The sequence below is a fragment of the Daphnia magna genome, linkage group LG9 (assembly GCF_020631705.1).
Source record: "Daphnia magna isolate NIES linkage group LG9, ASM2063170v1.1, whole genome shotgun sequence".
NCBI lineage: Eukaryota > Metazoa > Arthropoda > Branchiopoda > Diplostraca > Daphniidae > Daphnia > Daphnia magna.
The window spans coordinates 1,161,465-1,189,330 of record NC_059190.1 but is presented as its reverse complement, the minus strand read 5'-3'; the positions used below and the strand labels follow the sequence as shown (position 1 = coordinate 1,189,330).

At 41.3% G+C, this 27,866-nt stretch overlaps 1 protein-coding gene across 7 annotated transcripts; it reads left to right on the top strand.

Moving 5' to 3' along the window:
* The first annotated feature begins 158 nt into the window (after positions 1-158).
* On the top strand, positions 159-27,865 carry LOC116930236 (protein PALS1). 7 transcript variants are annotated; one of them, XM_032937630.2, is made up of 20 exons: positions 159-214; positions 900-1,023; positions 8,568-8,659; positions 8,782-9,132; positions 9,216-9,351; positions 13,279-13,388; positions 13,644-13,701; positions 14,591-14,727; positions 16,132-16,796; positions 21,948-22,099; positions 22,229-22,623; positions 22,714-22,836; positions 23,126-23,420; positions 23,502-23,725; positions 24,195-24,500; positions 24,585-25,042; positions 25,135-25,280; positions 25,354-25,515; positions 25,586-25,899; positions 25,991-27,865. In XM_032937630.2, the coding sequence occupies exons 3-20, from the start codon at positions 8,612-8,614 to the stop codon at positions 26,186-26,188; spliced, it is 4,278 nt and encodes a 1,425-aa protein (XP_032793521.2). In that variant the 5' UTR covers positions 159-214; positions 900-1,023; positions 8,568-8,611; the 3' UTR covers positions 26,189-27,865. The 7 variants fall into 7 exon arrangements, with proteins under 7 accessions (XP_032793521.2, XP_032793520.2, XP_032793523.2 ...); XM_032937629.2 differs by lacking the exons at positions 159-214; positions 900-1,023 and adding an exon at positions 3,011-3,323 and having other exon boundaries at positions 8,571-8,659; XM_032937632.2 differs by lacking the exons at positions 159-214; positions 900-1,023 and adding an exon at positions 3,011-3,323 and having other exon boundaries at positions 25,138-25,280.
* Position 27,866: the final 1 nt, after the last annotated feature.

The following is a 27,866-nucleotide window of genomic DNA, read 5'->3' as shown; positions in this document are numbered from 1 at the left end:
AAAAAAAAACGAGTAAATTGTGTTCTACCGTTATACGATTCTTTTGAATAAAAGCGAACCAAGTATAAACAGTTACGTAAATTTATAGAGGTTGAAAATCCAATAAGGAAAATTGGCATTGCTGCCTTTGAGTAGTTTTGGCGGCGAGTCTTGCGACACTCGACGTTGAGGTTGCTGTTACGAAGACACGTTGGAAAGTCATCTGCGTAAGGAGGTAAATATATATATTCACGTGTTTGCATGTGAATTACCTTGATTGTAAGCAGTTACACGTGGAAAACCGCGTTTAATGATATTATAGGCGGTTGTAAGTCGTATGTTGTCGTAACAAGAATCCGCTAAGGCCAAAGATAGATACGATCCTTTTTCAGCATGTTCGACCACGTGGAACGAACATGATTTAGTATTGAAACTGGCTCAAAGGGGATTATTTACTTTAGCATGCTGTGGTTTTCTACATCATTCTTCATATTCACTGACTGTATCCTCTCCTACAATTTTGCTCATAACTGTAGTAGTGTTCCTAGCAAAAAGACATAATCGTACTTGAAAATGTTGTTGTGAACTTGGCTGCAATTGTACATCCTTTCATCTTCATGATGGATTTTATTCTTCATCTCTTGACAATGTGTGTGAAATTTTCAGCACTTGGGTTGCTCAGCCTTTGACCCCGTAGGATCAACATTTCTGTTTCACATTTTCATGTACTTTTGTGTTTCCTCAACAGCAAGCAGGCCTTAGCTAGTTATAGACATCTAATTAAAAATGCAATCAATATGCAACATAATGATCTGCAGTTCTTCATCATTTTCAAATCTATTGTGTCTGGCTTTGATGAACGTACCCAAATTGGTTTCCTTTCCTACAAGTTTAACATTTTTCATTGAATATGTTTACAGGTAAAAGGAGGAAAAATATGGAATATAATGGGCATCCACGTTTTGCCTGATGTTCTCGATGGAGGCGGGCATTTCTGAACGAGGAGATCGTGAACGACTCGCAATCATTGTCCCATAAATACAGGTACGTCCGAAGAATTATCTAATCTTTGATTTGATGACCAAAGCTCATGCTATAGATGAGGATGAATTTCATATCTGTCCTGATTAGCTGTTTTCCTCCCTTTTGTTGCCGTCGGTATTTTTGGAATCACTTTTGACTGATGAATGTGCCGATTCAAAACGGGCGGCTCGGAATGTCTGTAAATATGGGCGTCGATAGATGGCTCTGACGAGGCACCGTCTAATGCCGCGAGGCATTTAAGAGATGATCTTTAAAGAAGCGTAGCGGTCACGCAAAGCGACTCCTATAGGATGTTGAGACACGGTATTTTTCCGACCGTGAATATTCAAAGAGAATTTTATTTCTTTTTCTGGATGGAAGGAACGGATTAATAGCCATCAATCACACGGGGACATTGGCCGTTGGCAATTGAGATTCTTTCATCGGAGACGAAACGGAAAGAAGCAAAAGGAAAAGAATAAAAGAAAGAATCCGACCAATTTCCTTATCGGAAATAAGGGGCGCGTGAAAAATCGTCGGGATGGGCCAGTTGCGGCGTCAGGTTTGCGGCCTATTCCAAGGTTGGACACGGTGTATGTGTGAGAAAAAACGGATATTCTACATTTTTTTCTTTTCCAAGCAGTCGTTAAAAACCAAGAGAAAAAAAACGAGCCAGTCACCTTCATTAGCGTTCATCTGCTATAGTTTAAACATTAGAAGAAAAGAGTGCCTATTTCTTTAGCACAGCAGCAGGCCTCTTATCGTCATCATTGAACCGTGTGTTTTCTCTGACTGTTTTCAAACCTCATTACGGACGGTTGGGTTACCTGAAAAATGAGATGATGGCATCGAGATCATCATCCCTTTTTTTCTTCTATTTTGCTCTTAGCAAATGTAAAATCTCTAGGCACGGGGTCTCCTCCAGCATTTTGGCGTTCGGGGTCCACGGTATTTACTCTTGTGAAATCTTTATTTATTTTTCCTTTACGGTACAAACGTAAAAAAAAAAAAAAAAAAAGAAAACTACACCCGGCTATATACCCGTGGCTTCCTCATCTTTACCTAAGGGGTCATTGAACACAAAACGAAATGGGATGGTAACCAATGTCGAAAAAAGATCCCAAGCGAAACGTTTTCTTTTCTCTTTTTTTTTTTCAATAATTAATCAAGCGCTACATTGTTTAAAACTTATTTGTCTCCCCCCCGCCAAAAAATTCCAGTCTTTCCAAAGCGTTTTTTAAAAATATCCTTACTTGATTTGATTAACTAAAAACTTTGGGGTGTTGCCACGAGATAGTCTTTCGATTGAACAAAAAGCAGACGATAAAAGTCACGATTATGACGCATCACCTTTGTTTCGTTTGCCCGAACAACCGGAAAAACTCGTCACCGAAAAACAAAAAAATTTACCCGTTTTTTTTTTTTCTTTTTTTGTATTGTTGTTTTGTTAGTGGAGTCATCACAAAAACATTTCCCGCCGTTTGTTGAACGAGTACCGTATCTATTATTTAACCGTGTGCTCTTCCTTTGAGTTTCTTGTCATTCCGTTGTTTACGTAGCTGCCACTAGACTTTTAGGATCGAGGAAGGGGGGATGAGGGGGCCTGACTTGATGGAATGTGCGCGCGTATAGTGTTCGTCATTTTGTTGAGAGGTTCAACTTGTTGGTTCTCTCCCCCCATTTTTTTGGCGTGCCCCGTGTGCTGCCTCAGGGCGTAGAACACCTTGTATACTTACCTACCACCTTCTGAAAAAAAAAAAGTTCTTCCATTCCATCTCTTATCCTTTATTTTTTTCTTACCTGTTCCTTGCGAAGGAAAAAGAATGAAAAAAAAAAAAAAATTTAAGAATGGAAAGGTGAGAGAAAGAGAGAAAAATAACAACGCACGCACAAAGGCACGAGAAACTGCCGGCGGTTTTTCTTCTCTCTTTCTTTTTCTTTTTCTTTTTTTTTTTTATTCTTCTTTATCCTTCTTGTATGCAACTCCAAGTCTTAAAGTCTTCAGTGTGATCTTGGCTTTGCAGTGCGACAGTCCAGCAGTTGGTGATCTTTTAATCGGTGTGTGTGTGCGTGTGGCCGTCAGTGACACGTTTTCACGGTAACCCATATCTTTTTTGGGGGGCGTTTTTTTTGTGTGTGTTCTCTGAAACTTGATTTGCCATCAATGTAGTCTGTGTCAAAGACGATCATTTGCTTGTTGAAATATCAAACTATCCAATCGAACTGGATGTAGGATTTAATTGCAACTCGAAAGTGAAGTCTCATATCAAACACCTTTCACTCTCACCTGGATTTTTTGGACATTTTTACCTTTTACCAAGGCAAGTGACTTTTTTTTTTAAAAATAGTTTTCGATTGAAAAACAAATAGCCTGTTTTCCGAGGTCTTTTTAAAATTGGAATTGAATATTGGGGAAACAAGAAAATAGTACGGTGTTCGATTTCTCTTTTCAGAAGAAAGGGAGTGGGGGGCTTCGAATAGTTTTAATAGATACGACCCCCTCCATTTTTCTTTCTTTCTTGAGAGTAGCGTAGATCTTTTTTTTCCTTCCGTTTCGCGGTTATTTCTTTAAGGAATGTGTGATGACCTCCGACGCCCCCCGAAAGTCTTGAGAAAAAAAAAAACACCCATTTATTCTTTCATGGGAAGAACAACAAGAGAGAAAAGAAAAATCATTTGTTTTTTTGTCTCTTGTATTCTCCCCTCTACCATCTCATTGGAATTGTTTAAATATTCTGGTATTATTATATACATAATACATACCCCCACTTCTCTATGCCCATCACTATTTTCTGTCTCTCACAGATAAAGAGCCACCCAAAAAAGGGAATGGTTTTGAAAAGTTACTTTGGGGGGGGGGGGGTTTATAGACGATTGTATTATTGAAAAGACGACATAGAAAATGTATTGAAAATAAGGCTCGAGTCATGCAACACATGAAAAACACGAGTTGTGAACTGGATAAGCCAATTGTTGTTGGGTTCAAAACGTGCGCCAGATGACGTCATTCCGACATTATAAAAAAAAAGCAACAACAACAACTCGACAGATTCACTTTTTGTGTGTTGTGTTGATGGATGCTTCTTGTGTGTTCATAATGGCATTCATCCATCCTTGATTAAATGTGTGTTGTTGTTAAAAAGATTCAATTTGGTAAAAGGGAAGAACGGGCTGTACATTTTTATGACGAATCAGAAAGGTGGGTGGTTAGTTTTTGTCTTTTTAAGGTGAAAACAAAAGGAAAATGCAGCAGCTATCGCAGACAAATGCTCATCGTCCTTCGTCTTTATGACGCAAATGCTCACACGGACGGCCCGAGTGTGTTATTACACGCGGATAGAAAACAAGAAAGAAGAAAAAAAATGATTATTTTTTTCTTCTTCCTATGTTAATTGTGTGAGAAAAAATGTTTTTCCTTTTAGTCGTGAAAGGAAATTGAATCGAGCAACAATTCCATGGTCTTCTCATGTATTCAATCGCTTGAGGCTCGTCGTTATCATCCAAATAGACACACACATGTAAACCAGTAGGGTGGGAATATCGGCAGTCGTAAAAATTAAACGATGGCGGTTTTTCTTTTCTTTTCTTTTCGAAAAAAATCTTTTCTCCTCGTTCATATCGATGCGACAACATATGCCGACATTTTTTTTTTCTTGTTGTTTTGCTTTGGGCGATTTATCTTGTGCAATAGTTCTAGTGTCGATTGGCCAACATCTTTTTTTTTTTAAATCCCCTCCCCCGGAAATGTTAAACGAAATGGTATGAATTATTAAAGATGATGAAGCCTCAAACAACGAACGAAGATGTGGCACACACTTCTAGGATAACAATGGCCCGGCCTAGATGTGAGTTCGCAATCAACCACCTGTCCCGCTTTTTTTTGTTGCTCTCTGCTGCTGACAGAGATTGTGAAGATTATCCTGGCGAAATTAGAAAGAGCGTGACTTTTGTGAATCTTGTAGTAGATTTTTTGATCGTTGGACGACCCGCCTCTCAACATCAAAAGGGAACTCACGAAAATTTCATTTTTCACTCCAACTGTGTAGAAATTGAAAAAAAAAAAAAAAAAAACAAACTTTCTCGTACGACAAGAATTGAAATGCCTAGCGAAAAAAAAAAAAAGAAAAGTAGAGCACGAAATAGTTTTCAAAAAATGAATTCTTATTCTAGTCGGCGGGGAAGATTCTCTTGTTGTTTTTAGCTTTAGCGCCAAGCTGGGGTAGTGGCACGCATTCACCGTATATGCTAATGTCTTTGAAGAGGCACGTCTGCGACCCTTTCCTCCTTTCGGGAGCACGTGGAACAAAACAAAAAAATGTTCGGGAGTGGCATGTTTGTTAAAAGGATTGAGCAACTGTTTTCTTTTTTTTTTCAGTAGCTGAAAAAACAAAAAAGAGAGAAAAACTAGGGCAGTAATAACAAATAACAATAGCTCACGTAGAGTGAGTCTTATTAGCTGTCTCAATACGGTCAATGTTGTAATGATTTTTGCGGTCTCGTAACAAACGAAAAATAAAAAAACGGAGTCAACTTAGAATCGATGGGGCTTCCCTATATCCTGCCGAGCTTTCGTTCATTTTCCTATTCGAGCGTGACTGGTTTTTTTTCCCTTTCTCGTGTCGGGGAGAGACGCGCACCACAACAACCTAATTGTCGTGATTCGATTGCGAGATGATCAACCGCTGCGAGTGACACGGCGTGTCCGTCACCTGTTTCGTGACACTCGTGGGTCTTTGAGCGATTCTTTTATTCTAATTTTTTTTTTACCCCGATAGGAATAAAAAAAATTCAAAATTCCTGAATTAGTTCGGCTGCATTCTTTTTGATCACGTGTTGTTTTTTTTTTGTTTTTTTGGTATGTCGGTCACGGGTTACCGGCTACCGTTTCAAGAAAAATGTGACGTGATGTTGTGAGAAAAAGGACAGGTTTGAAAATGTTTAGTTTGTCTTCGATTTTTGGAGTGGCTATATAATACGGTCTTTTTCTTCTTTTCTTTCTTGTATAATATATATTAAAAAAAAAAAAAAAAAAACCCCTCTCTTAGTTATGTATGCATGACGTTCATGTGTCTCTACTGTCTAGTCCAATCCCGAATAAACGACGACGACGTATACAGGACCCCCTGCCGCCCTGTAATGTGGAAAGAACCCGCGCGCTGGCGCTGTCCCTTTTTTCCTATTTTATTTGATGGTATTAAGAAAAATGGAAGGGGAAGCCATTTCGGTGGAGAATTACAAATCAAATATGAAAGACGATGTCGTCTACGAGAGTCGATGCGTGAAAATAGTAGGGAAGTTGTCATTTTCCGAGTCGGTCGTTCCCTTTCCGCCGCCCAATTCTTTTGTTTTTGTTTTGGCGACATTCAATTTGATTGTCGGCCTTCGAGCTTTCTTTGTCTTTTATGATTGCTGTTGTTGTGCAATTTTTGTTTTACGGTTTGTTTCGATATAGTGCTCTGACGCATGATGGATGCTCGACCCGCGGTAATTAAATTATTATTCAAATGGTTTGCTTTCTTGCATTTTTCTTGTTGTCCCATTTTCGTGTTTGATTCGGCTCAATTGAATGCAGTTATTGATGTGCAAATTTATTTGCGTTTTTTCGAGCCACTCGGTAGAAAATGTGTGTCAATGACAAACAATTTTAGCAATTTTCGACATTTGAATTCAGCCAATGTCTTGCTGAAGCCAAACGCGGCGTTTCCCTTCGTGTGTCGGGCGTGACGACGTCGTAATCATCATTTCTATTATTTTTACTTCTCTATCGGAACAACACGCAGAAAAGTCGCGCGTCAAAGATTTTTCCAGTTTCTCTTTTTCGTTGTTTTTTTGTTTTAACCCCAAAATTTCGGAAATGCCAAACGATCACGTAAACAGGCCGTGAAAATTGAATACGAAAGAATGAAGGTGTGTCTACACGCGTTCGTCCTGAGCAAACAAAGCTAAACATTCCGCAGACTCCTTTTTAAAAAGAACGAAGAATGTCGTCGTTATTTAACAACAAAATCAAAGATGTCGCCGAATATTCAAATGAGATGAGGTTTTTGTGCAAAAAAAACAAACAAAATGTCCCGTTAGCTATTGGTTTTAGATTTATTGTTGTCGGCAGCGTTGTTGCTTCATTTTGTGTGGGTTGTGCGTGTAGATATTTCCCGAGCCGGCCAAACAAACGAAGAAACACATTCCATCGCGCGTACCTCAGCGAAATTAAAGAGACAAAAAACAAATGGAAATTGGTTAAGTCAAGAATGTTTAGAGTTAAACACATTTCGTACATTTTATGAGCTTTTATGTCTGAGCGAACAAAAAGTGGGAAGGGGTAGAATAAATGCATTATTTTATTGTTATCTAATGTTGTTCTCTCGTTGAAAGGCATTATTCACAGCAGGGGGTAGTGGGTGGAGGGACAAGAGGTCGGATGTCGGAAACGACGAAACATTGACTCAAAACAGAGAAACACGGTGGTCCCGTGTTACAAGGACGATATCATTCTTTTGATGGTAGTCACATTCCAATCTTGTTTTCTTAAATATATATAAAAAAGAGCAGCAGCAGCCAGTAATTTTACCGTTATGCATATGCAAAGCCATGAGTAGCGGAAGCCGCCGCCGGACGTTTTTTTTTTTCTTTTTTAAATCGTGAAAACTAAAATGAAAGAAGAAGAAAAAAAACTATATATTTTTTTAAATTATCCACTAGAGAGGGCATTCACTCTTTTTGTTAGTGTGATGGACGTTTTTAACCTGGTAATCGGTTCATTTGCCCTCTAGCTTTTTCAGCTTCTTTTTTTTTTTTTTAATATTATTGCGAATTTATTCTGTGCTGCAAACATACGCACACGAGAACTATCCATTTAAATCAAATTGGATTAACATTTTTTGACGTGAATGACCGACGTTGAATGAGAAAGGAAAAAAAGATCAGCAATTTCTTCTTTTGGTGCTGCGCAAATTTATTTTTTTCTTCTTTCGTTTTCAATTTGTTCCGATTGTTGTACACCCAAGGACATTGACTTTGAATTTTTTTTGGTTCCCACATCCTCACAGCTGGTTATTGCGTGTGCGTGTTTTTCTTTTCGTTTATGATGCCCGTTCGGCTACAAAGAAATAGCGAGAAAAATAGTTCGATTTATAATCGTTTTGAGATAGGGATGGGGTGTGGTGCCACCAGAGGTCTCTTCGTCGACTGATCTTATTATTGGCCCCCTGAAACACGCACATCGTCACGCGGGATCCAATCGAAAATGCCCCGGGGAGCGCAAACACACAGAGTGAGGACGGATCGGCGTCGTGAGAACAGGAAGAAGACGATAGGGGTGGTTGTAACATCATGGCAATAATACAAGTGTGTCTTTTGCCTTTTTTTTTTTCCATAAAAAGACGAACGTTTAAAAATCTGCGTGATTTTTTTTGGTGGGGAGGGCATCCACGTTTAAATATCAAAGGCAAAGAAGAACCTTGATGGCTTGGCTGTGTATCACATTGTCGTTTATCAGATTTTGTGTTGCTTTTATTAAATTGTTTTTTTATTTTTATTGATCGTGAATTTCTTTTTGAAATGTTCAGCAGATTGCTGGTGTCTTTGGTGAGCCAGTGTTTTTGCTTGTACGATGATGCTTCATCAGCAACAACAGCAGCCACTCGCCTGGAACGCCATGGTTTGTTACAATGTGTATGTGTCTTTTTTTTTAATATTCTTACTCACGCACTTTCTTGTCTCGTGTGTTTTCACTTCACAATAACAAACGGAAATAAATAAATAAATAATAATAAAAAAAAGAGCGACGACGGCTGGAATCCGAGGAGTTTGTCGAGTTTCCAAACATTTCCACGGCACCCGTCGCTACCCGGATCTTCGTCTAGTAGCTCCTCTTCTTCTTCGTCATCATCATCATCATCTTCTTCTTCTTCGCCTTCGTCTTCCGGCGGTGGCGCTTCGCACCACCACGCCCATTCAAAGTCGTTGATTGAAGACGACTCCAAATACAGAAGTCAAACTAATAATGTGAAAAGCGGCGCCAAACTAGCGCTCCTACCCGGCGTGACCCCCACTCACGGCCATTCACGCTCGTTGGGCCAATCCACCGATTTCGTTCTTCATCCACTTCAAACACGACGTCAATCGTCTTTGGTATTTTTATTTTTATAATTTTTTTTTATTTTTTACATTTAAAGACAATTTTTTTTTTAATTCATAAAAAAAATAAAACTTAGAACGGACATGACACCGACACTGAAGATCCCGATATCGTTCAAGTGACGTTGGGTCATAACGACCGTCGTTTCGGCTTCTCCGTCGTGGGCGGGTTAGAGGAAGGTTTCCCGCCTCGTATCGATGAAATCGCACCAGGTACAAATTCTAATTCTGTTTCTTCTCTTTTTAATTGGATTTCAGACGATGTTTTTTTTGTTTTTATTTTTATTATTATACCCATCTATCCTTCCTTACCGCCTTCATGGGATTCCGTCTACCTTTTCGACTAAGTGGATTAGTATCAATGCTATTCATCGTCTCTCCCCTCCCTTAAGGATTTCCGCCATTTTTTTTGTGTGACATCGTTCAAATGTCAGCTGATTATCTGTTCGTTGTACCGAAAGTTTTCTTTTCATTTAATTTTTTTTTCCCCCAAGCGTAAATGATTTCGCAGGTGGAAAAGGATGTCGCCCCGGTTGGGTTGCCATGGTAGAAAAAGATAAAGCACATTGGATATGGTTCTACATCGTGAGTGTTTGCTCAACGTTAGAGAGAGAAAAAGATATGAGAGAAAAATAAAGAAGGGAAGAAAGAAGAGTAGGCTCTTAAGGCGTGGGGGGGGGGGGGTCTGGATCTTCATACAGCCCCACCTTTATTTATTCCCGTCCGTCATGTCTATTGATTTTATTTTTTTTTCTTTCTTCTTCTTCTTCTTTACCACATATGCAGCCTCTGAGGAGTGTTAAGATTTTTTTTTTCTTTTATACTTTGGTCGCGTTGGATACTAAGAAATGAAGTGTGTGTGTGTGTGTGTGTATCAGCAGCAGCTCCGGTTTCTATCCAACAGTCGGTCGATTGCAATCGATCTTCCTTTTTCCGTACGTCGCTCTGCTGGCCTGTTAATTGACCAGTGCTGTACACTGTACACGGTCGGATCGGTTCCGGTATTCATCCGGAAAATGAAATTAGGATGGCCGGAAGGAGGGGGTGGGGGGGGGGAGGAGAAAAGGGGTTTTTGCGGTTGAGAATGTTCCCACTTTTTTTACGACCTCTAATAGAATCCAGGATAAAGAAGCTAATTAGCTTTTATTTTATTTTATTTTTTTCTAGCGGGCAATCAAATTGCATAATTACATCCTCGTGCTAATTTCTCGCTTTCTTTCACGGTGAAATTATCATAATTTTGGATTAAAAAATCGAATTTTTTCTTGTACGAATTTTTGGCCGGATAATTGGCACTACCGAAGTCGGAGGACAAACTGTGCGGCAACGTCCCTTTTTTTTTTTTTTTTGGCAGTCGTGTGGATCGATTGATGTCTGGGGTAGTTAAAAGAGACGCACTAGAGACTTGGTGTAGGTATTTCACGCCGGATATCTCTGTATGTGTGTGTGTACTAGGTGATCCCGGCTACTGCTCTATCTCTTTTCATGGATGTCGTACCAGTACATCAGAAACGACTATAAGCATAGCCCACGGTAGAGAAGGGAAAAGACATATATGTGAAATAAAATAAAAAAAGGGGGGAGGAGGAAGGAAGGAAAAAAAAAAAAAAGATTCTGCGCGGAAGAGAGCGCCCGAGATGCTGCGAGTCGCCATGGAGACCTTTCCTGCCATCCCGTGTCTTTTGCCCTCCTATATTCCGCACGATCGTTGCCGTTCAGCCGCACAGTGAGGCGCGTACGCAGGAAAACAGGACGTGGATCGACGACGTTCTTCCACCCAATTCCTGCCGCTGTCCTTCCTCCCCCCCCCCCCTTTTTTTTTTATTTACCTATATATCGATCACGATCTACCAAGAAGCTTTTTTTTTTTCCAAACTTTTTCGTAAACGTTTTCAAGTTTTTTGTTGTTGTTTTGTTTTGTTTTTGAAAGTGAGTTATTACAAGTGTGGAAGGGGGGGAGGGAACTAGATTGCTCGAATATACTTGAGCGCATCCGCAACAAATGGATTTCATTTGAATAATAAGTGATGGAATTGTGAACTTTTGTTTGCAGATTTTTTTTTTTTTTTTGTGTGTGTGTGTGTTATTACTCGGTGATGTGTGTGTTGCGAAAGCAGAACGACTAGCTGCATTTGTTTTTGCCCGTAGCGCAAAAATGCATTTTTGTAACGATCCATCCATCCGTCGCAATCTGCGGCTGTGGCCGGCGGATAATTAGTGGGACCGAGTGTGTTTTTTTTTTTCAATTACGACCATCATCAGTCGTCGATCTATTGTTTCTTGAGCGGTCGACGACATGGTGGATCTAGGCGGTTACGTCATCATCTTGGTCGAGACGAGAGACCAAAAGATTAAACTCTACGGTCCGTACTTGTTACGTTCACATTTGTGTGTGTGTGTGTGTGTGTGTGTGTGTGTGTGTGTGTTGTGTTGGGTCTAACTACCCAATTTTTTTGTTTCTTTTAAAAAGTCTGTTCGCATATTTCCAACTCGTTTATTATACCCTCCTTTTTTTCCTAATTTCTTCTTTCATTTTCCCTGGGTTTATCCGTTTTCTGCTGTGTTTGTGTGCGCGCCTTAGATGTGCCGGTTGTGTTTATCGCCGACTCCCCATTTTCCACGTATACACATCAAGGATATTCCCGACGCCCACTATTTACTCCCACCTCCCTTTTTCTCTCTCTCTCTCTCTTTCTCTCTGTCCTCATCTTGTGAAACGTACGATCTCGACCCGCTTGTTTGTTGTCGTTCGCTTGCATAAAAGAATATGGGCTCGGTCAGGCCAAGGAGGAGGAAAAGGTTTGTGTGTCACGGGGAACGTCAAACTTGGCTGATGTGGGTTTCATTTTAGATTCAAGTGCAAAGTTTTGTTTTCCTATTTTTTTTTTTAAGTCATCAAGGGCTTTTATTTTCGAGACAGTGATATGACTTGAAATTTAATAGTCTTCAGCTATAGGGCAACATGAAATAAGTACAGGGAGTACACAACATTTAAAAAAACAATCGCAGTCGACCTACACGCATGACAAGTGGTTTTTTCTTTTCCCTACCCCCGTTGGCTTCCATGAGGGCAATCCATTTTCATTTGTTACCCATCACGTGACCTTTGCTGGCCACTGATATTTCGTGCAGACCCCATTTTTCTCCCCCCCTCTTTTTTTTTTTTTTTTTAAATATTTAATTTTTAATTCCACTCTCCTAAAAGCACATCCAGCCGATGTGCTTCATTCAGAGAAACCGAATCCATCAGGATCGAATAGAAAATTGTTTTCGACGTTGGACCTTGTTACTCTGGTAGAGAATAACTGTCTTTTGGGTACGCTATGAGTGGGAGCTGCGCCACCGAGAAGCGAGGATGCTGCGTGGCGCGGGGAGGCCAAGTATTGATTGGGATCCCGAAAGGCTTGGGTGGAGGAGAGAGAGAGAGAGAGAAGGTTTGGCGAGGGGGCGGATGAAAAAGGAGACATGGCGAAAGAGAGAAAGTGAGAAGGCGGGTGGAAGTCAACGTATCTTGCCATCATCTCTCTTAAAGACGAACGACGACGTTTGTAGAACCTTTACGATTACGTAGTTGAACGTTAAAAGAAAAAAGGTTATTTTATTTATTTAATTATTTTTTCGTTTGATACACCACTAAATGACACAGAAGGGGGAAGTTTTTTTGATTGAACTAGGGTTACCCTTTCTTATAAAAGTGGTGGTTTGTTTCTCTACGAAAAACTTTGGTGCATCATTAGATCATGGGGAGGGGAAAAACATTGATCGGCGTTTGCTGACTAAAAACTGGGGAATTCGATTGGCCGTGTACGTTTTGTAGCACATGATATTTTTGCTCGATTGCAAGGCACGAACGAGGGAGAATAAGAGTGGGGGGGCGAATGAATTATACGGAGGATTTTTTCTCGTAGGGACGCATCGAGTACGTGACTTTTCCCCAATATTGGGAAATGAATTGTGTGTGTTACTGGACGAACCGAAAATCGTGTTCTTTTTCTGCTGTTCGAAATGATAGACGAAAAAAAAATGGGTCAAAGGGAACGCTCTAAGCTCGTGAACTTGCCAATAAATCTTGCGTCTCTCTTCTTCTTTTTTTTTTTTTAATGTGCGTTCAATTTCTAACTTTGGCTTTCTTTTGTATAGGATCCCCCGCAGACAAGGCGGATCTGGAGATTGGCGATGAGATCCTTGAGGTCAATGGCAAGTCGTTGGATGGTGCAACTCACACTGAAGTCATCTCTCACATCCACCAGGTCTTTCATAACATTTTTTTTTTCCAAACTCTTTTGTTGATGAGAAAGTTCAAAGTTTGTAAAGGGGAGCGGCCTATTCTCTAGAAATTGGCCAAACTATTTACGAGACGGTCAGAAGTTATTAAGAAAAATTCATTTATTTCTTTTTGGTTTGGGGGGGGGGAAATGAATTGCTATTGATTTTCTATTAGAAAAACAAAAATGTTGTAACCATTTTTTAATTTGAAAATGTTGTAATGTTCATCCATGATTTAGTGCATCCGCTCGAGGACGATCTGCCTGAGAGTGAAGCGGAAGAGCGGCAACAAATTGGGTGAGTTCCCTCATTGTGACACGGACGGTATTTGAAACACGTAGATCCTTAACTTTTTAACGGAAGTTAATTTTCATTTTTAACTTGTATTTCTCCGCAACATTTTTCGGTTTACTTTTTTTTTTTTTCCCGAGACATTTCTGAGCGGAATGTTTGAGCGCCATCTGGCCACCGGAATTTTTCTAGCCACTTCTATTTTCGTTGAATGTCGAACACGCGTGCGGATGAGATGGGGGAGGGAGCGCTTGCAAAGGGCGAATGTGTGTACAGGCGTCTTAATTTAGAAACGCGCACTGATCCGTAAAAGAAGAAGAAAAAGGTGGACGTGGTAGTTTAAACAAAAAAAGAAAAAGAAAAACGAAATTCAGTCGGTGCTTCGGCATGGATTCGCTCAGATTGTGCTTGTCCTGGGCTGGCCGGAAGCCTCTCGGATCGAGGAATAAACGTAGTCGGCGAGATGGTGGATGTGTTAGAAGTGGCTCGCAAATGTGTCCCAAAGTGGCCGCATGTTCGTCGTCCGTTTTCCCTCTGTCGTCGATCGAAGAAGAGGCACCAGCATCTTCAGTGTCTGACGATTCTTTAGAAAAGATTCTGGAACATGCGGCTCAAGACGACCAGCCCGATACGCCCGGCTATTGGCGTAATCGTGGCATCGGAGATGTTGACACTCCGCCGATTAGACGACGGGGTTTACTTTTACCTCCGCCGCCCTTGTCAACTTATTCATCGTCTTCGAATTCCATATCGGCCTCTGTGGATTCTTCCAGTAGATTATTTCCCTTTCTATCCGCTTGGATATTTTGTTTGTTTGAGTTTTTTTTGTTTTTATGTTTTAATGATTTCTTATTTAATTCTAACAATTAATTTTTTTTTCAATTTAAAATTTCAGCCCAAGATTTGGCGGCCAATAGTAACGTGCAAGACGCCTTTGTTATCGCTGTGGAAAAACAAGCCCGTGAGCGGCTGGAAAGGTTGTCGGCGTTGAAGAAGATAAAACCGGTCGACATGACCAAACTCTCTCAACAGGTATTAACCGTTTGTTTTGGCTACCCTATTTATTGGATTTATTTATTTTGTATTAACGATATTCTTGTTAATCTGGCCCCCAAAAAATATTATTTGGGGTAACCCTTAAAAAATCGAACCATGTCAAATAAGATCGGAAACACGAATCTCTTTAGTGCGCGTGTGGGGTGCACGGACATTTTTCTTGCGAATTCGATGAAGAAAAGAAAGGAAATTGGATTTCGATAATTCTCCACGTTTCGTACGTTGGCGTTGCGACAGAGAAACGCACCGAGATCGTGTAATCAACATATTCCCCCATTGCCCAATTTTCTGCGCCTCCAATGGTTTTCTTTTTTTTATCCCCCTCTGGTCCACTCCACGACTAGTGAAGCCAGGGCGAATGAGAAGGAGAGAGAGCGTTATCGATCGTCGTCTTGTTTGAAGCGAAGAAGAAAGAGGCCGAATTTTCTCGTCTGCCAATCAATAATTCATGTAACCGTGCACACAGTTCGTCTCGACTAGATAGAAAGAAAAAAGAAGAACCGACTACTTGTCCAGTCGTCTTGTCGATCTTCAAACTTCTTTGGGCCAGCAAAAAAGGGGAAAAGAAGTCGAGAGCTGGGAAAATATAGACATTGGCTGATGGGTAAAGAGAACTATGGGCATGAGTTATTTCCAGACTTGCCCCCCCCCCCTTTTTTTTTGTGTCCTGTTTAATACATTCACACACACAGATTCTGTTGTTTGCTGTCTCCTCGAACAAGAAAACAAAAAAAAAAACTTGGGATTTTTTTGTTTTTTTTTCTATTAGAATAAGACGTTGATTCACGGTCGTGTAATCCTCGTATTCTTCGCCGTACCTTTCTCATTTTCGTACATCTTAGCTTGTCTGTTTAGGAAGAGAAAAAAAGGAAGTTTATTTATTGTTGTGTGCGCGCTGTTCGTGTTGTATGGAGCGCGCGCTTCTATTATAACTACATCACGTGATCTGGAACTCGGCCCAGTATCTTCGTAGGGTAACGGGCTCATCTTAGCCATAGTAATATTTAATAGTTAAAAATGTCGTCTTTTTATGTTTTATGCCGCGTGTCTTGTATGCCATATGTTCCAGTCACACATGTGCCAAGTCTCTCTTTTCTTTTTTAAAGGAATTTTAGACGACACGCATATTATTTTTTTATTTTATTTTATTTTTTAAATACATCCGCATGTTAGTCAATTATTGCGCTGGGGGGGAGGAGACTCATTTACGGCTGGATGCCATTTTCGTTGATTTCTTTTGATTCATTGCGATCATTTCTGAAAGATTTCAAGAGTTTTCGTTGAATAGTAGAATGTTTGTTTATTTATTTCATTCGTTTTGATGGATGATGGAGGCTGTTTGGTGTGTGTCACTTGTTATTCCCCCATTTTGTTTGACAGTTGAGTCACGACGGTGGATCAGCGACGCCATCTAACCGAGCCGCCGTTGTAGCAGCCGGGACGAAGATGGATGACGGCGATAAAGATGACGATGATGAGGACGAGGTCATCAGCCAAGGACATCGGAGTAAGAGCAGGACACCACCGCCATCGACGCCCACCGTCCCGAAAAAGGACGGCGGTGTCCGGCTGTCGGTGACGTCGCCACCGCCGGCCTTTGCTGGCGCTCTATCGCCTCCGGCCTCTGTGTCGGTCATTTCGCCTTTCGGTTCGCCCAGCGGTTGGATCGACGCTGCGAGTTCCGGCCGAGATGCGAATGGTGCCGCAGGAGCAGCAGGAGATGTTCACATCAACGGCGATCACGTGACCCAAGTCAGGGTAGACGCCATCGTCTTGACGCCGGAATCGTCGAGTGGGGGCGTTTCGCGAAGGAACCACCACCAACCGGAAGCGGTTTCTGCCGACGATGACGGAGATGATGGCGACGATAAAGAGGTGGGAGATCGTGACCAGAGTGAATTGCTGGTAACGACGACCCGATTGCCCGTGTCATCCAATGCCACACCGTCGTCTGCTAACAAATGCGCCGCCGCCGGTGGTGGGGGTGAACGTTTGCACGTCACTGCCGTTCAAGTGGAACACACCGTCACCCAGGACGAATCCGCGTAAGTTCATTAATTTATTGGTTCTTTTTTGCTTTCGTTTGGCTTTCGGCTAGAAGATGAAGCCCAAAAAGATATGGGGTGGTGTGTTGGGATGTTGTTTCTTTATTTCGTAGATGTTGTTTTCTTCCTCTTTGGGAGAAAAAAAAAACAAACCAAACAAATTTTTCGAATGTTTTGTTGTTGTTGTTTTGATCCATTTTCTCGTATGAGACGCGCAACAAAGTGGAAATAAGGAGAGAGAGAGAGAGAGAGAGAAAAAAACAAACAAACTTTGAAAAGCAAAGAAACAAGGAAAAAAAAGTTGATCAAGTTAACGTAAACAAGAGTGAAACCTCTCTGTTATAAATCTAATGAAATTTTACGACCAAAAGTACAAAGCCAAACACGAATTTAACATTGAAAGGGGGTCGTATAATCAGCTTTTTTTAAAAACATTATTCAAAGCTATCGCTCATACGTGAAAGTAGGTTTTTATTATTCTTCTTCTTCTTCCTATTTGGCCGGAAATAACACGATGATGAACTCGAGTCGTTTCTGCTCGATGGCGAACGCGTGATAATGAATGTCGTCACGGATTTTAATGCGATGGTTTGAGCTGTTCAGAACCCAAGGCCACGAAAAAAATGATGAGATTAGAAGCTCCCCACGATCTCACGACGGTCGTGACCTGTTCGTGACTCACTTGACTATCGTAGTTTGGTTTTTGCCTTTTGTGAAATGTTGGCCTCGGTCCAGCCTCGACGCCATTTTTTGTTGTTGTTGTTGCTTTTTAGTCTCGCCTGTTTTTCTTTTGTATGTTATTATTGGATAAGAGGTCTTGTGTGTCTGGCCTGCTGGGTCTCGGTTCGTCTTTTTGTTTTGTTTTTTGCTGCCCTCCTGCAATGTTCCAAAAGGAAGGGAGCCAGCGGAACGAGGGCCCATCTTTTCTTTTTCATGTTGAAAGACACAGGGGGGTTCGAAAAACATTTCTAGACGTTTTTATACACGCATTTTCTTGCTTTTGTTTTTCTTCCTTGTCAGTGAGAGGAAGACACGCAAAACAAAACAAAAGAGTGGAAATGGGTTTCCCTGTCGTTTAACACGCCGTTATACATTTCTTGTCTCTCACTCTCTCTCTCTCTCTCTATCTTGTGTGTGTGTGTACCAGAGCGCACTTTGGTAAATGGAGATGTAGAGAATGGGGGAAGCAGTCGAGGAATCGTGTTACTCTTCGAGTTCCTGACGAACAGAGCATTCCCATTCCAATAGCTATTCCCTAAGTGAAAAATGGTTCATTTTTGCTTTCTGCCATGACACATGGGACATCAGAAAAAATTACTTGTTTATTCTTTTTTCTTTTCCCCTCATTTCCCTCATGGCCGTTAGTTAAATGGGGCTTAACGTTTGTTATCAAGTCGTCATTTGTTTAATGACATAAAAAAAAAAAACTTGCGGAATGCCATGTAATGATGGGTTATTAAATTGACCGCCAGATGGTGTTGCCATCACATCTACCTGCTCTTTTTTTTTTCTTTCTGTGTGTATTGAATAATTTTAATCCCTCCCCTACCTGCTCCCGGCAGGTATAGACTTTTTTTTTTCGTAGGAAGGGAAATCACCTTGTGTGTTTGTGGACGAGCCGTGCGGTTGGCATTCTTTTCCCTCCTCTTTAGCCGTGGTGTTTATCAGCTTTGGCCCGCTTTCCACCTCCATTCGTGTACGTCTGGACTTGGGAGGGGAGGTTTTCTTTTTTTTTTTCTTTTTCTTGTTCTTTCTCCATTTTCAACCGAAAGCAAATGAGAAATACCCAGTGAAATATTTGGCAGCTTCACTGTAAGCCGTGTGTTCGCGTCTCTCTTCTTCCTGGCCCTCAGCAATAGCGTTCCATCCACCACCAGGTGTGTTCTCTCCACCTGATCTTTGTGCGTGTGCGTGTGTTTGTGTCTCTTCTCATTCCGTAGCAAAGGTGTGGTGTTTTCAGACGACATCGAGAAAGTTGAAACAAGCTCAACATTTTTCTCGTCCTTGTCATTTGCAGTGAAAAGAATAGAGAGAGAGAGAGAAAAAGAAAAACGGTGCTGTTTAAACGAAGAAGAAAATTTCAGTTTGTGAAACGGAAAACCCTGAAAACCGACTCTAAGTTTGCCTTGGCGGCCATTGTTGTGTGTGTATTTTTTTTTTTTAAAGGGGGTGGGCTCCAAAAGTTTTTTTTTTTCCTTTTAGTTTTCACAAAAAAAAAAAGAGACTAAAAACACATTTGCATATTTTTGGCTTACTTTTTCCAGTTTGGGTGGTCTGATGACCCCTTTCAAAACAGTTTAGAGAAGAAAAAAAACGCTAATTTGAATTGGTCAAGAAAAAAAAAAAAAAGAACAGCGTTAGTGTTGTGTGGGACAGTGTCACGATATCTCGTGTGACTTCGTCATCTTACAAAATATTTTCAAAGTGAGTCAATTGTTTCTCTGCAAGATTTTCCTCAATTTTTCAAGTTGTATTCTTGGCGATGAAATCTCATTGTCCATTCAAGGTTTTGTGTGTGTGTGTGTGTGTCTAAGATAAAAAAAAAAAAAAAGCTCTCCCCCTCTTCTTACGCCGAGTGTGTGTTTGTTAGTGGTGGATTAGCCAACCCAAAACAGGTGCGGTCTCATCGGACTTGAGAGCTTTTTTTTTTTTCTCGGCTTCCTCTGCGGTTGGTGGTCTTATTTCAGGTGTATTATTTCACTTTAGAGAAGAAGAAGAAGAAAACTAGTCGAATGCGTGGGGGATTAGTGTTCGATTTTTCTTTTTTTCTGGTCCATGAAAAAGAAAACCATGTCAACTCTGACCGGTAATCAGGAACGTCTTCCTTGTTCGTTGTTTTTTAGAGCCACCCACCGAATTATTTAAATCAGGCGGTGACAAGTTGATGGGGCTCATTGGGCAGTATTTGTAGTGTTGTTTATCTGCAACAGGTATGTAACGTAAAAGGAGAAAGAACTAGATTGCAAAGTTTTCAGGTAGATGAATTGAAAAATAAAAAGTTCTTGTTCGCTGATTTGCTTTTTTCTTTAAGTTGTAGAACAACTTTCTTGAGGCAACTTCCAAGAGATAGAAAAAAGAAGGAATGTCGGTCGGGAAAAAAAAAGAAACGTCAATTAAATGTCCGGTTTGGGTTTGGTTCGGTTCGGCATCGTTCCAACCTTTTTTTTAATTCTTTTGCTCACATTCTGGTTGAACCGGAACAAAAAAAAAAGCGAATTTCTCTTGGAATGTTAAGTGCACATTATAAGAAGAAGAAAATATCGAGATTCGTTTAACCGGTAAACAAAAAACAAGAATTTTGTTTTTATGAGGCAATCAGCATACACATCCCACATTTCCATCTGCTGCTGCCGTTTTTCTTTCTTCTTCTGGTGCCTCCAAATGATTTTTTTGGGTTCGTTCGTTCAAAGAAATGAATGTTTTTTTTTTTTGTTTAAATCCTCCATCTTGTTGACGGTTTCATGAGTTCCGATGGTTCGATAGCCGCACGAACGTTTACCGGGAAAAGGAGGCAGCACCGGCGGAGGGAAAGTTTGTCCTTGAAAAAAAAAAAAATAAAATAAAGTTGCCTTCCCGTCATCTCCCCCCCCCTCACACCAGAAATCCTTGACACGATAGAAGTTTGTATACAACTCACGCAGCTGCAGAATTTATTGTCTCTTTTTTTTCTCTCATTTGTTTCGCGTGTTTCTATCTCGTGACTAGAAGAATCTCAATCTGATTCTCTGTTTTTAACTTACTACTTTTTTGTTTGTTTGTTTATTAGTTAATTTATCTTTCCTGTCTACTTTGCGACGAAAGGAATTGACGCAAACTTTAAAAAGAAAATTTATTTGTTGCATTTGAAAGAAAAAAAATTCTAAATTCGATGGCGGAAGTTTCTTGAAAAGAGAGGAGAAAATGGCGCAATCGGCTGCCCGTCGAATAACCCAACGGTAACAATAACGATGAAAAAGAAAAACATGTATATATATATTTTTTAAAATTAAAGCTAAATCCATTGGAATTCCGTAAAAAAAAAAAAAAATTGTGCTTGTTTCGTTTGTTCACGTTGGGTGCACTCAATCAATCTTCGGTGTTTGTGCGCACACACTTCGGGGCCCCGCTTTTTCGCTATGGTCGTTACACGAGAGAGGCTTCATTGGTTTGTTTTTGTACGTGTTGTTTCCTTATTTGTGCTATTTATTTGTGAACAACCAATTCTAGCGGGAGAACCCAACAACTGAAGAGAGAAAAAAAAAAAAAAAAGAAAATCTCTGGGCGGATATTAACTTTATTATGATCAGACTCTATACGCTTGGTTGATTCTCCCTTTTTTTTTACTTCCGGGAGGAGGAGGAGGGTAGATCCGCATTATCAACGAAATCGAATATCGTTTCTTTATTCTTTTCCCGTACGTTTGTTTATTTTTTGTATTACGTACGTGTTCCGGAAAACAAGATGAAGAGAACTGTGGATCTCCAAACCCCCCCTCCCTTTTGTGTAATTTTAGGGCCCCGTGAAGTTTCCCCCTGTGGACGTGACCAGTCTGTTGGAACGTGATCGTGTCTGTGTCTTGTCCAAACAGCACACACATAACTTTATATCGTTAAAAGTTTACTGTTTATTCTAGGCATTCTTGCGGCTTTGGCCAAACGTATCAAAGTCGATAGATTCACAGCAACTGTCCTATAATTTTCACGTTTTATTATTACGATTTTTTCGTGGTTCTTTTTTTTTTTTTTTTTTTTTTTGCTGAATCGAAAAACATTCCACAGCATAGGGATATTTGTCGGTAATCTTATCTCTGCCTCCATTAAGGCCAACGGATGGGAATTGATTCATGTACATTCGTGTGTGTGTGTGTGTGTGAATATGAGCTTCTCTCGTGTCAGGCAAACACATGACGTCATGCTCTTGTTTTACGTGGCTTCTTCTCATTTTTGCCATTTTTTTGTATTTTTGTATTTTTAGCAAATGACTTGCTTTTTTGGGGGAGGGGAGGGGAGGGGGAACGAGCTTCAGTCTAAAATACGCCAGTAGGGATTTGCACTCAATTCCTCTTTTGAAAGTTTTCTTTGAAAATGACTAACTGCGGGGTTCGTCATATTCACTTGGTACGTTCGATAGCTGTAATCGATTGTGTTCTTTTGTTTTGTTATGTTGTCGCAGGTTAAAATCGGGCAAGCCGTTTGGTAGTCGGGAGAGCGTCAAACCAAGCGGCAGCCAATGGGGCAGCAGTGATCCGTTAGATCAAACAACATCGTCAACCGCCATGGGCGCTATGAATGGCAATCCATCCATGCGAAGTAGCACCGGCGCAGGTACAGTTCAATTATATTTTCCTCTTTTCTTTTTTTCTTTTTTTTTAAATCCCATCATTTTAAAATTCGTACCTTCAAAGTTGATTTTGTCTAATTGGTTTAACCTCTTTATTTTGTGTGTGTGTGCAGGGAGTAGCCGAGGAACAAGCGGCCGGAGTGCGGGCGGTGGCAGCACTAGTCACAGTAGCGAAGGAGGTAGTGACTGGGCAACTCACGACACTGGTCCGCACAGGGAAATGGCTGTCGATGTACCCGACACGTTCGTCGGCCGCACCAAAACACCACCTCGTTACCCACCACCCAAGCCGGCCAATGCGTCGGCCGTTGTGGCCAACGCTCCAGTGGCCGTCAATAACAATTCGCCCGGATTGCGCAAGAAGGTGGTGACGGCTCAGGCCAATCAGGTGGCTTCCAACGGCATGGTGAGCGGCATCATGAAGCCGGCTCCTCCGTCGCGAGATCATTTGCGCATGGAGGACGACGGTCGAACATTGGTCGTCAATCACGCGCCTCCAACTGCCCAGGTTCGTTTCTTCTTTCTCTAATTGATAACGGGTCCTTTGTCAACGAGTCCTCCATTTTGTTTTGTTTTTGTTGCTGAAACGATCTGCTAGAACTCGACTCGACTTCAACCTGCAACTCAATCGGAACAACAGGCAGCCGTTCCGGCAAAAGCGGTGGGCGTTGAAGTGGATGTTCTGAGCGCCGAGCAAAAGGAAAGAATACGAAAGTATCAGGTAAATAAAATTTAAAAATAAAACAAAACATTTTGAAAAGAGTTGATTCGGGTAACTTTTAAAGTCGTTAAGTTTTTTGGGTCTGTACCAGTTTAACGTTGTGAATTTTGTTGGCCGTCTGGCTCTGCAGAGCCCGTTGTTACTCTGGAGACAATGATTCGTTTATGTAACAACTTGGCATGCAAATTCGCCATTGTGTGGGTGCATCCGCCTGTTTTTACTACGTCCCGCTCTTCATCACAAACTTTTTCTTCTACAATTTCCTTTTTTTTTTTTTTTACTTTGAAAGGAGGATGAAAGAAAACGACGCGAGAAGGAGGAGCGCATTGCCCGCGAGGAGGAGTTTCTGCGCTCGTCGTTGCGCGGATCGCGCAAGCTCCAAGCGCTCGAAGAGAGTTGCACCAAGTCTCATCCGGCTGGAGCAGCTGCCGCTGCAGCTACTGGAGTGGTCAACATTGCCTACACCGGGCATGACGAAGACGACGACGTTGCTAACGATCCTGGTTTCGCTAACGCCGGCCTCGCTTGGGCTGCCCTGGCGCAAAACAATTACCTGCTCAACAGCGGCATGCAGAAGATTGTCGGTAATTTGCATACACGCATTATTGTATATTTTCTTTTAAGTTGGGCGTGCGTATTTTGAATGAAACATTTTCATTTTTCAGGGTTGCAAGATGTGACTGCGGCGCTCCAGCGAGTCCAGCAGCAATTGAAGAAGAATGGACATGCCGGACAGGGCGTAGAAGCGGATTTGGCTGCTGTGCAGAGTCTCTTGCTGTCGCCGGCCTTCCGGTCGGCTCTGACAATCCATTCGAAGGTGCAGGAAGTCTGGTGCTGCGGCCAGCCTACTTTGTCGTCTCATCACAATGTCCGGCAACTTGTCACTGAGGTAATGGATGGCACGTTGGCTCTCGCCCCGTCACGTGGCAATCGCCGTGAAAGTCTCATCCTCTTCCCTGTAGCTTTTCTAGTCGACTCCCCCATTTAAAAGAAGAGGTAAAAAATAAAAAATCGTGCAGCCAATGAGATAAACGGCCAACTTTCCATTCCCTTTTTGTTGATGTCAATGGAATCTTCTTACCCCGTGGCAAAGAATTTTTTTCCTCTGGGTTTTTCATTCGGAGACAACCGGTCGTCGTGATTGGTCGATGTGTGTGCACGCACTTAACACATAATCAAACCTAATCTGAATGTGATTGGTCTTGATATTGTGTAGCGTGAAAGCTGAATTTCTTTGGATTTTTTTTTTTTAAGAGTTTTTCCGCTTGCATTAACCTACCCCCCTTGTCAGAGTTCCGCCTTGCAAGTTGCATGCAAATGTTCACTTTATTTTTGTTGTATCGTCCGCATCTGTTCAGTGTCTGAACGGACTGCAGCAGTGCGGTCGGCCAGAGGCGGTGGAGCTAGTGTCGTTGCTCGGTCGTTACGAAATGGAAGGTCTCCTCTACGCCCACGATCGAATTGCAGAAGTGAGCACGATCAGTACCGCCCCGTTGAACGACTCCAACCTCAGTGGTGACGATATGGACGCGATGCCCGAATCGGCTTTCATCTCATCGCATCTGTCGGGTCATTCACCCGCTCATTCGGCCAGCGGATCTTCGCAACATCATCAAGACAGGACTTTTAAAGTCATTTCCCTCGAAAAATCAAACGAACCTCTGGTATGCAAATGATATGCAAATTTTTTTTTTTCTTCTTTTGAAAAACGAAAAGGGTTCTTTTAATGTGAGAATGTGTTTGAATAGGGCGCCACCGTGAGGAATGACGGTGAAGCTGTGGTGGTTGGTCGGATTGTTCGCGGCGGCGTTGCCGAACGTTCTGGTTTGCTGCACGAAGGCGATGAAATAGTGGAAGTGAACGGCGTCGAAGTGCGTGGCAAATCAATCAACGACGTCTGCGATCTTGTGGCATCCATGACGGGCACCATCACCTTCCTCATTGTTCCAGTCGGAAGTGGATCCATCTCCAAAGCGCCTGCTGGTGTCCTTCCACCTAATCCGGTGGTTCATCTCAAAGCTCATTTTGATTACGATCCAGAGGACGACCTCTACATCCCTTGCAAGGAACTCGGCATTAGTTTTATGAAGGGCGATATCCTTCACGTCATTTCGCAAGAGGACGCCAACTGGTGGCAGGCATTCCGCGAAGGTGAAGAGGATCAAACATTGGCTGGTCTCATTCCCAGTCGATCCTTCCAGCAACAGTGAGATTCATTTTGAATTCATTCTTTTTTTTGTTTTGTTTTGTTTTTTTTTTAAATTGAGAAATTGATGAACTAATCGTTTTTGATCAAAGTAGGCGAGAGGCGGTTAAACAGGCCATGGTCATTGACACGACCGAAAATGAGATCACGTCGCGCTCCAAGGCCGGCACGTTGCTCTGTGCCAAAAAGCAACACAAGAAAAAGAAGAGAACTAGTTTCCGGTCCAACTATGGCAAAGGTACACTAATTCATTCCAATTTTATTCATAGATCTTTTTAAAAAATGTATTTTTTGTTTATTATGGTTTATAGAAGAAAGCGAAGAAATCTTGACTTATGAGGAAGTAGGACTGTATTACCCTCGTGCCAATCACAAACGGCCAATTGTTCTTATCGGTCCGCCCAATATCGGTCGCAAAGAACTGCGCGAAATGTTGATGCAGGATTCCGAACGTTTCGCTCCAGCCGTTCCTCGTAAGTAGTCCCTTAAAAAAAAAAAAAAATGTGAACGTCTTTTAAATCGTTTATTTATCGATAAATGCAGACACGAGCCGGACGAAAAAAGATTCCGAGATCAATGGCCAAGATTACCATTTTATTTCGCGCAGTCAGTTTGAGGCCGATATTATCAACCGGAGGTTTGTCGAGCACGGCGAGTACGAAAAATCGTACTACGGCACGACGCTCGACGCCATTCGAACGGTCGTTTCGGCCGGCAAGTTTTGCGTCCTCAATCTACACCCTCAATCTCTGAAAATCCTCAAAGAATCCAATTTGATGCCTTTTGTCGTCTTTGTGGCGCCACCGTCGCTCGAGAAATTGCGAGCCAAGAAACGAGACAAAGGGGAAACTGTCAAGGTACATAATTATTATTATTATTATTATTATTTTGATTGAGTTTTTTGTGCATTTGAAATTTGATTGTTGAATGGCATTCCAATTTAAACAGGACGAGGATTTGAAAGAGATCATCGAAAAGGCTCGCGAAATGGAGGATGTCTATGGTCACTTTTTCGACATGGTCATTGTGAACGGCGAGGAAGAGCGAACCTACAGCCAATTGGTTAGCGAAGTGAATCGATTGGAGCGTGAACCGCAATGGGTGCCAGTTGTGTGGCTCGACCGTAACAGCAACGATCACAAGTGAAAAAGCCATTCACCAGCAGACAACATCTCGAGGCGAAAGTGCTCCTCTTCTTCCATATTTTATCTTCCCCCCGCTACAAGATTGAAAAGAATTCCATTAGACGAGAGAGAGAGAGAGAAAGGTAAACAAAAACAAAAAAAAGAAATAATTAAAAATGATACCCATCCCTCCTTTTAACCGTAAACAATCGTCCGTTGCTGTTTTTCCTGCATTGCGCTCTCCCCTAAAATAGAGGACGGGAAACATTTGCGTCACCCCATATATATATATTTATACATACAGTAAATATATATTAGACCCTGTTTGTTTTTGTTTTTTTCGGTGAACGATATCCCGTTAAATCTCCCGTCAGCTAATGAACTTAGACGACATGGGGGGAGAGTCGAACGTCGGAGGAGCTAATCAAATCTTTTATTTTCTCCCATATTTTTCGGACATTGATTTTTTTTTTGTTGTTCTCTTTCATCTTATGGCCTTTACTTTTGACGGAATAATTGACATTTAGCACCACCCCACCCTCACCCCCCAGCAGACGAAAAAAAAAATGTTGTCGATTAAGGAAAGTTGTAGCCATTTTCTTTATTTTAGACGCGCGAATAGAGAAAAATTGGTCGCATATTTTTGCTCAAGAGTTCGCACGGCGCGTAACCCGAGACGGGCAACAGCGGGCATTCAAAATAAAGAAAAGACGACATATAGTATTCTATCGACGTAGTGATAATCCATCCACCCCCTCCCCAGGCCCGTTTCCAGATTTCACCAACCAATCACTTTGATTAAGAGACGCAAAACACAACAAGAAAAATGTTGATAATAATTTTTTTCGTCCCCGTTGTTCTAGCAAATCGTATATATTATATATATATATAAACATACAATCTATTTTGAATGTCCCCAAAATGTGTTTTCTTTTTTTTTTCTTTTGGCTCTTCTATTACTCCAATGAATTTTTTCGTCTGCTTTTTCGTTTCTCCGCTTGACATGTTTAAATCGACTGAGAAAACTAATGGAAAATTAACAAGAAAAAATAGTGTCCTCTACTTCAGCCCCTTTCGTCTTTATATTTCTATCACTACCAACCGTCGTGTACAGAATTTATGTGTAGGTTTCTACTGGGCCCCCGCGTGTGTTTTTGTGAAACAATTTCAGTTTTTCCCCACTTGGAAATTTTTTGTGCGTTTTTTTTTTTTTTGAACAATTTTGTGGGGCACACGCAACCACACACATCCTGTAAAGTTTGTTGATCCTTTATTTGCGCTATATATTGCAATTTCTCTCTCTCCGCCCCTCGTCGAGATCTTTTTTTAGAACAACTTAAAATAACCTGTTTGTGCCCATCATCTTCCCTGTTTTGTTTTTTTGTTTTCAACTCTCTTTGTCCTCGCCATTTTTCGTGTGCGGATTTAGAAACTTTTTGTCTCGGTTTGTTTGAAATTCATTGCGACTGATTGGCCAAACAAGTTCTTTTTGTGTGTCCCTAAATTCCCAATAATTCTATTTTCATCCCATTATCATTTCCCCCTCCCCCCTGTTCTATATTTAGTTAAAAAAAAAAAAAATTCATCCCAATTTTTTTTTTTTTTTTTTTTGTTCAATTTGTACCATTGACGAGAAACCCGATTGACTCCTCTGTCACTTTGAATGGTTATTCTATACATACACTGACGAGACTGCGAAT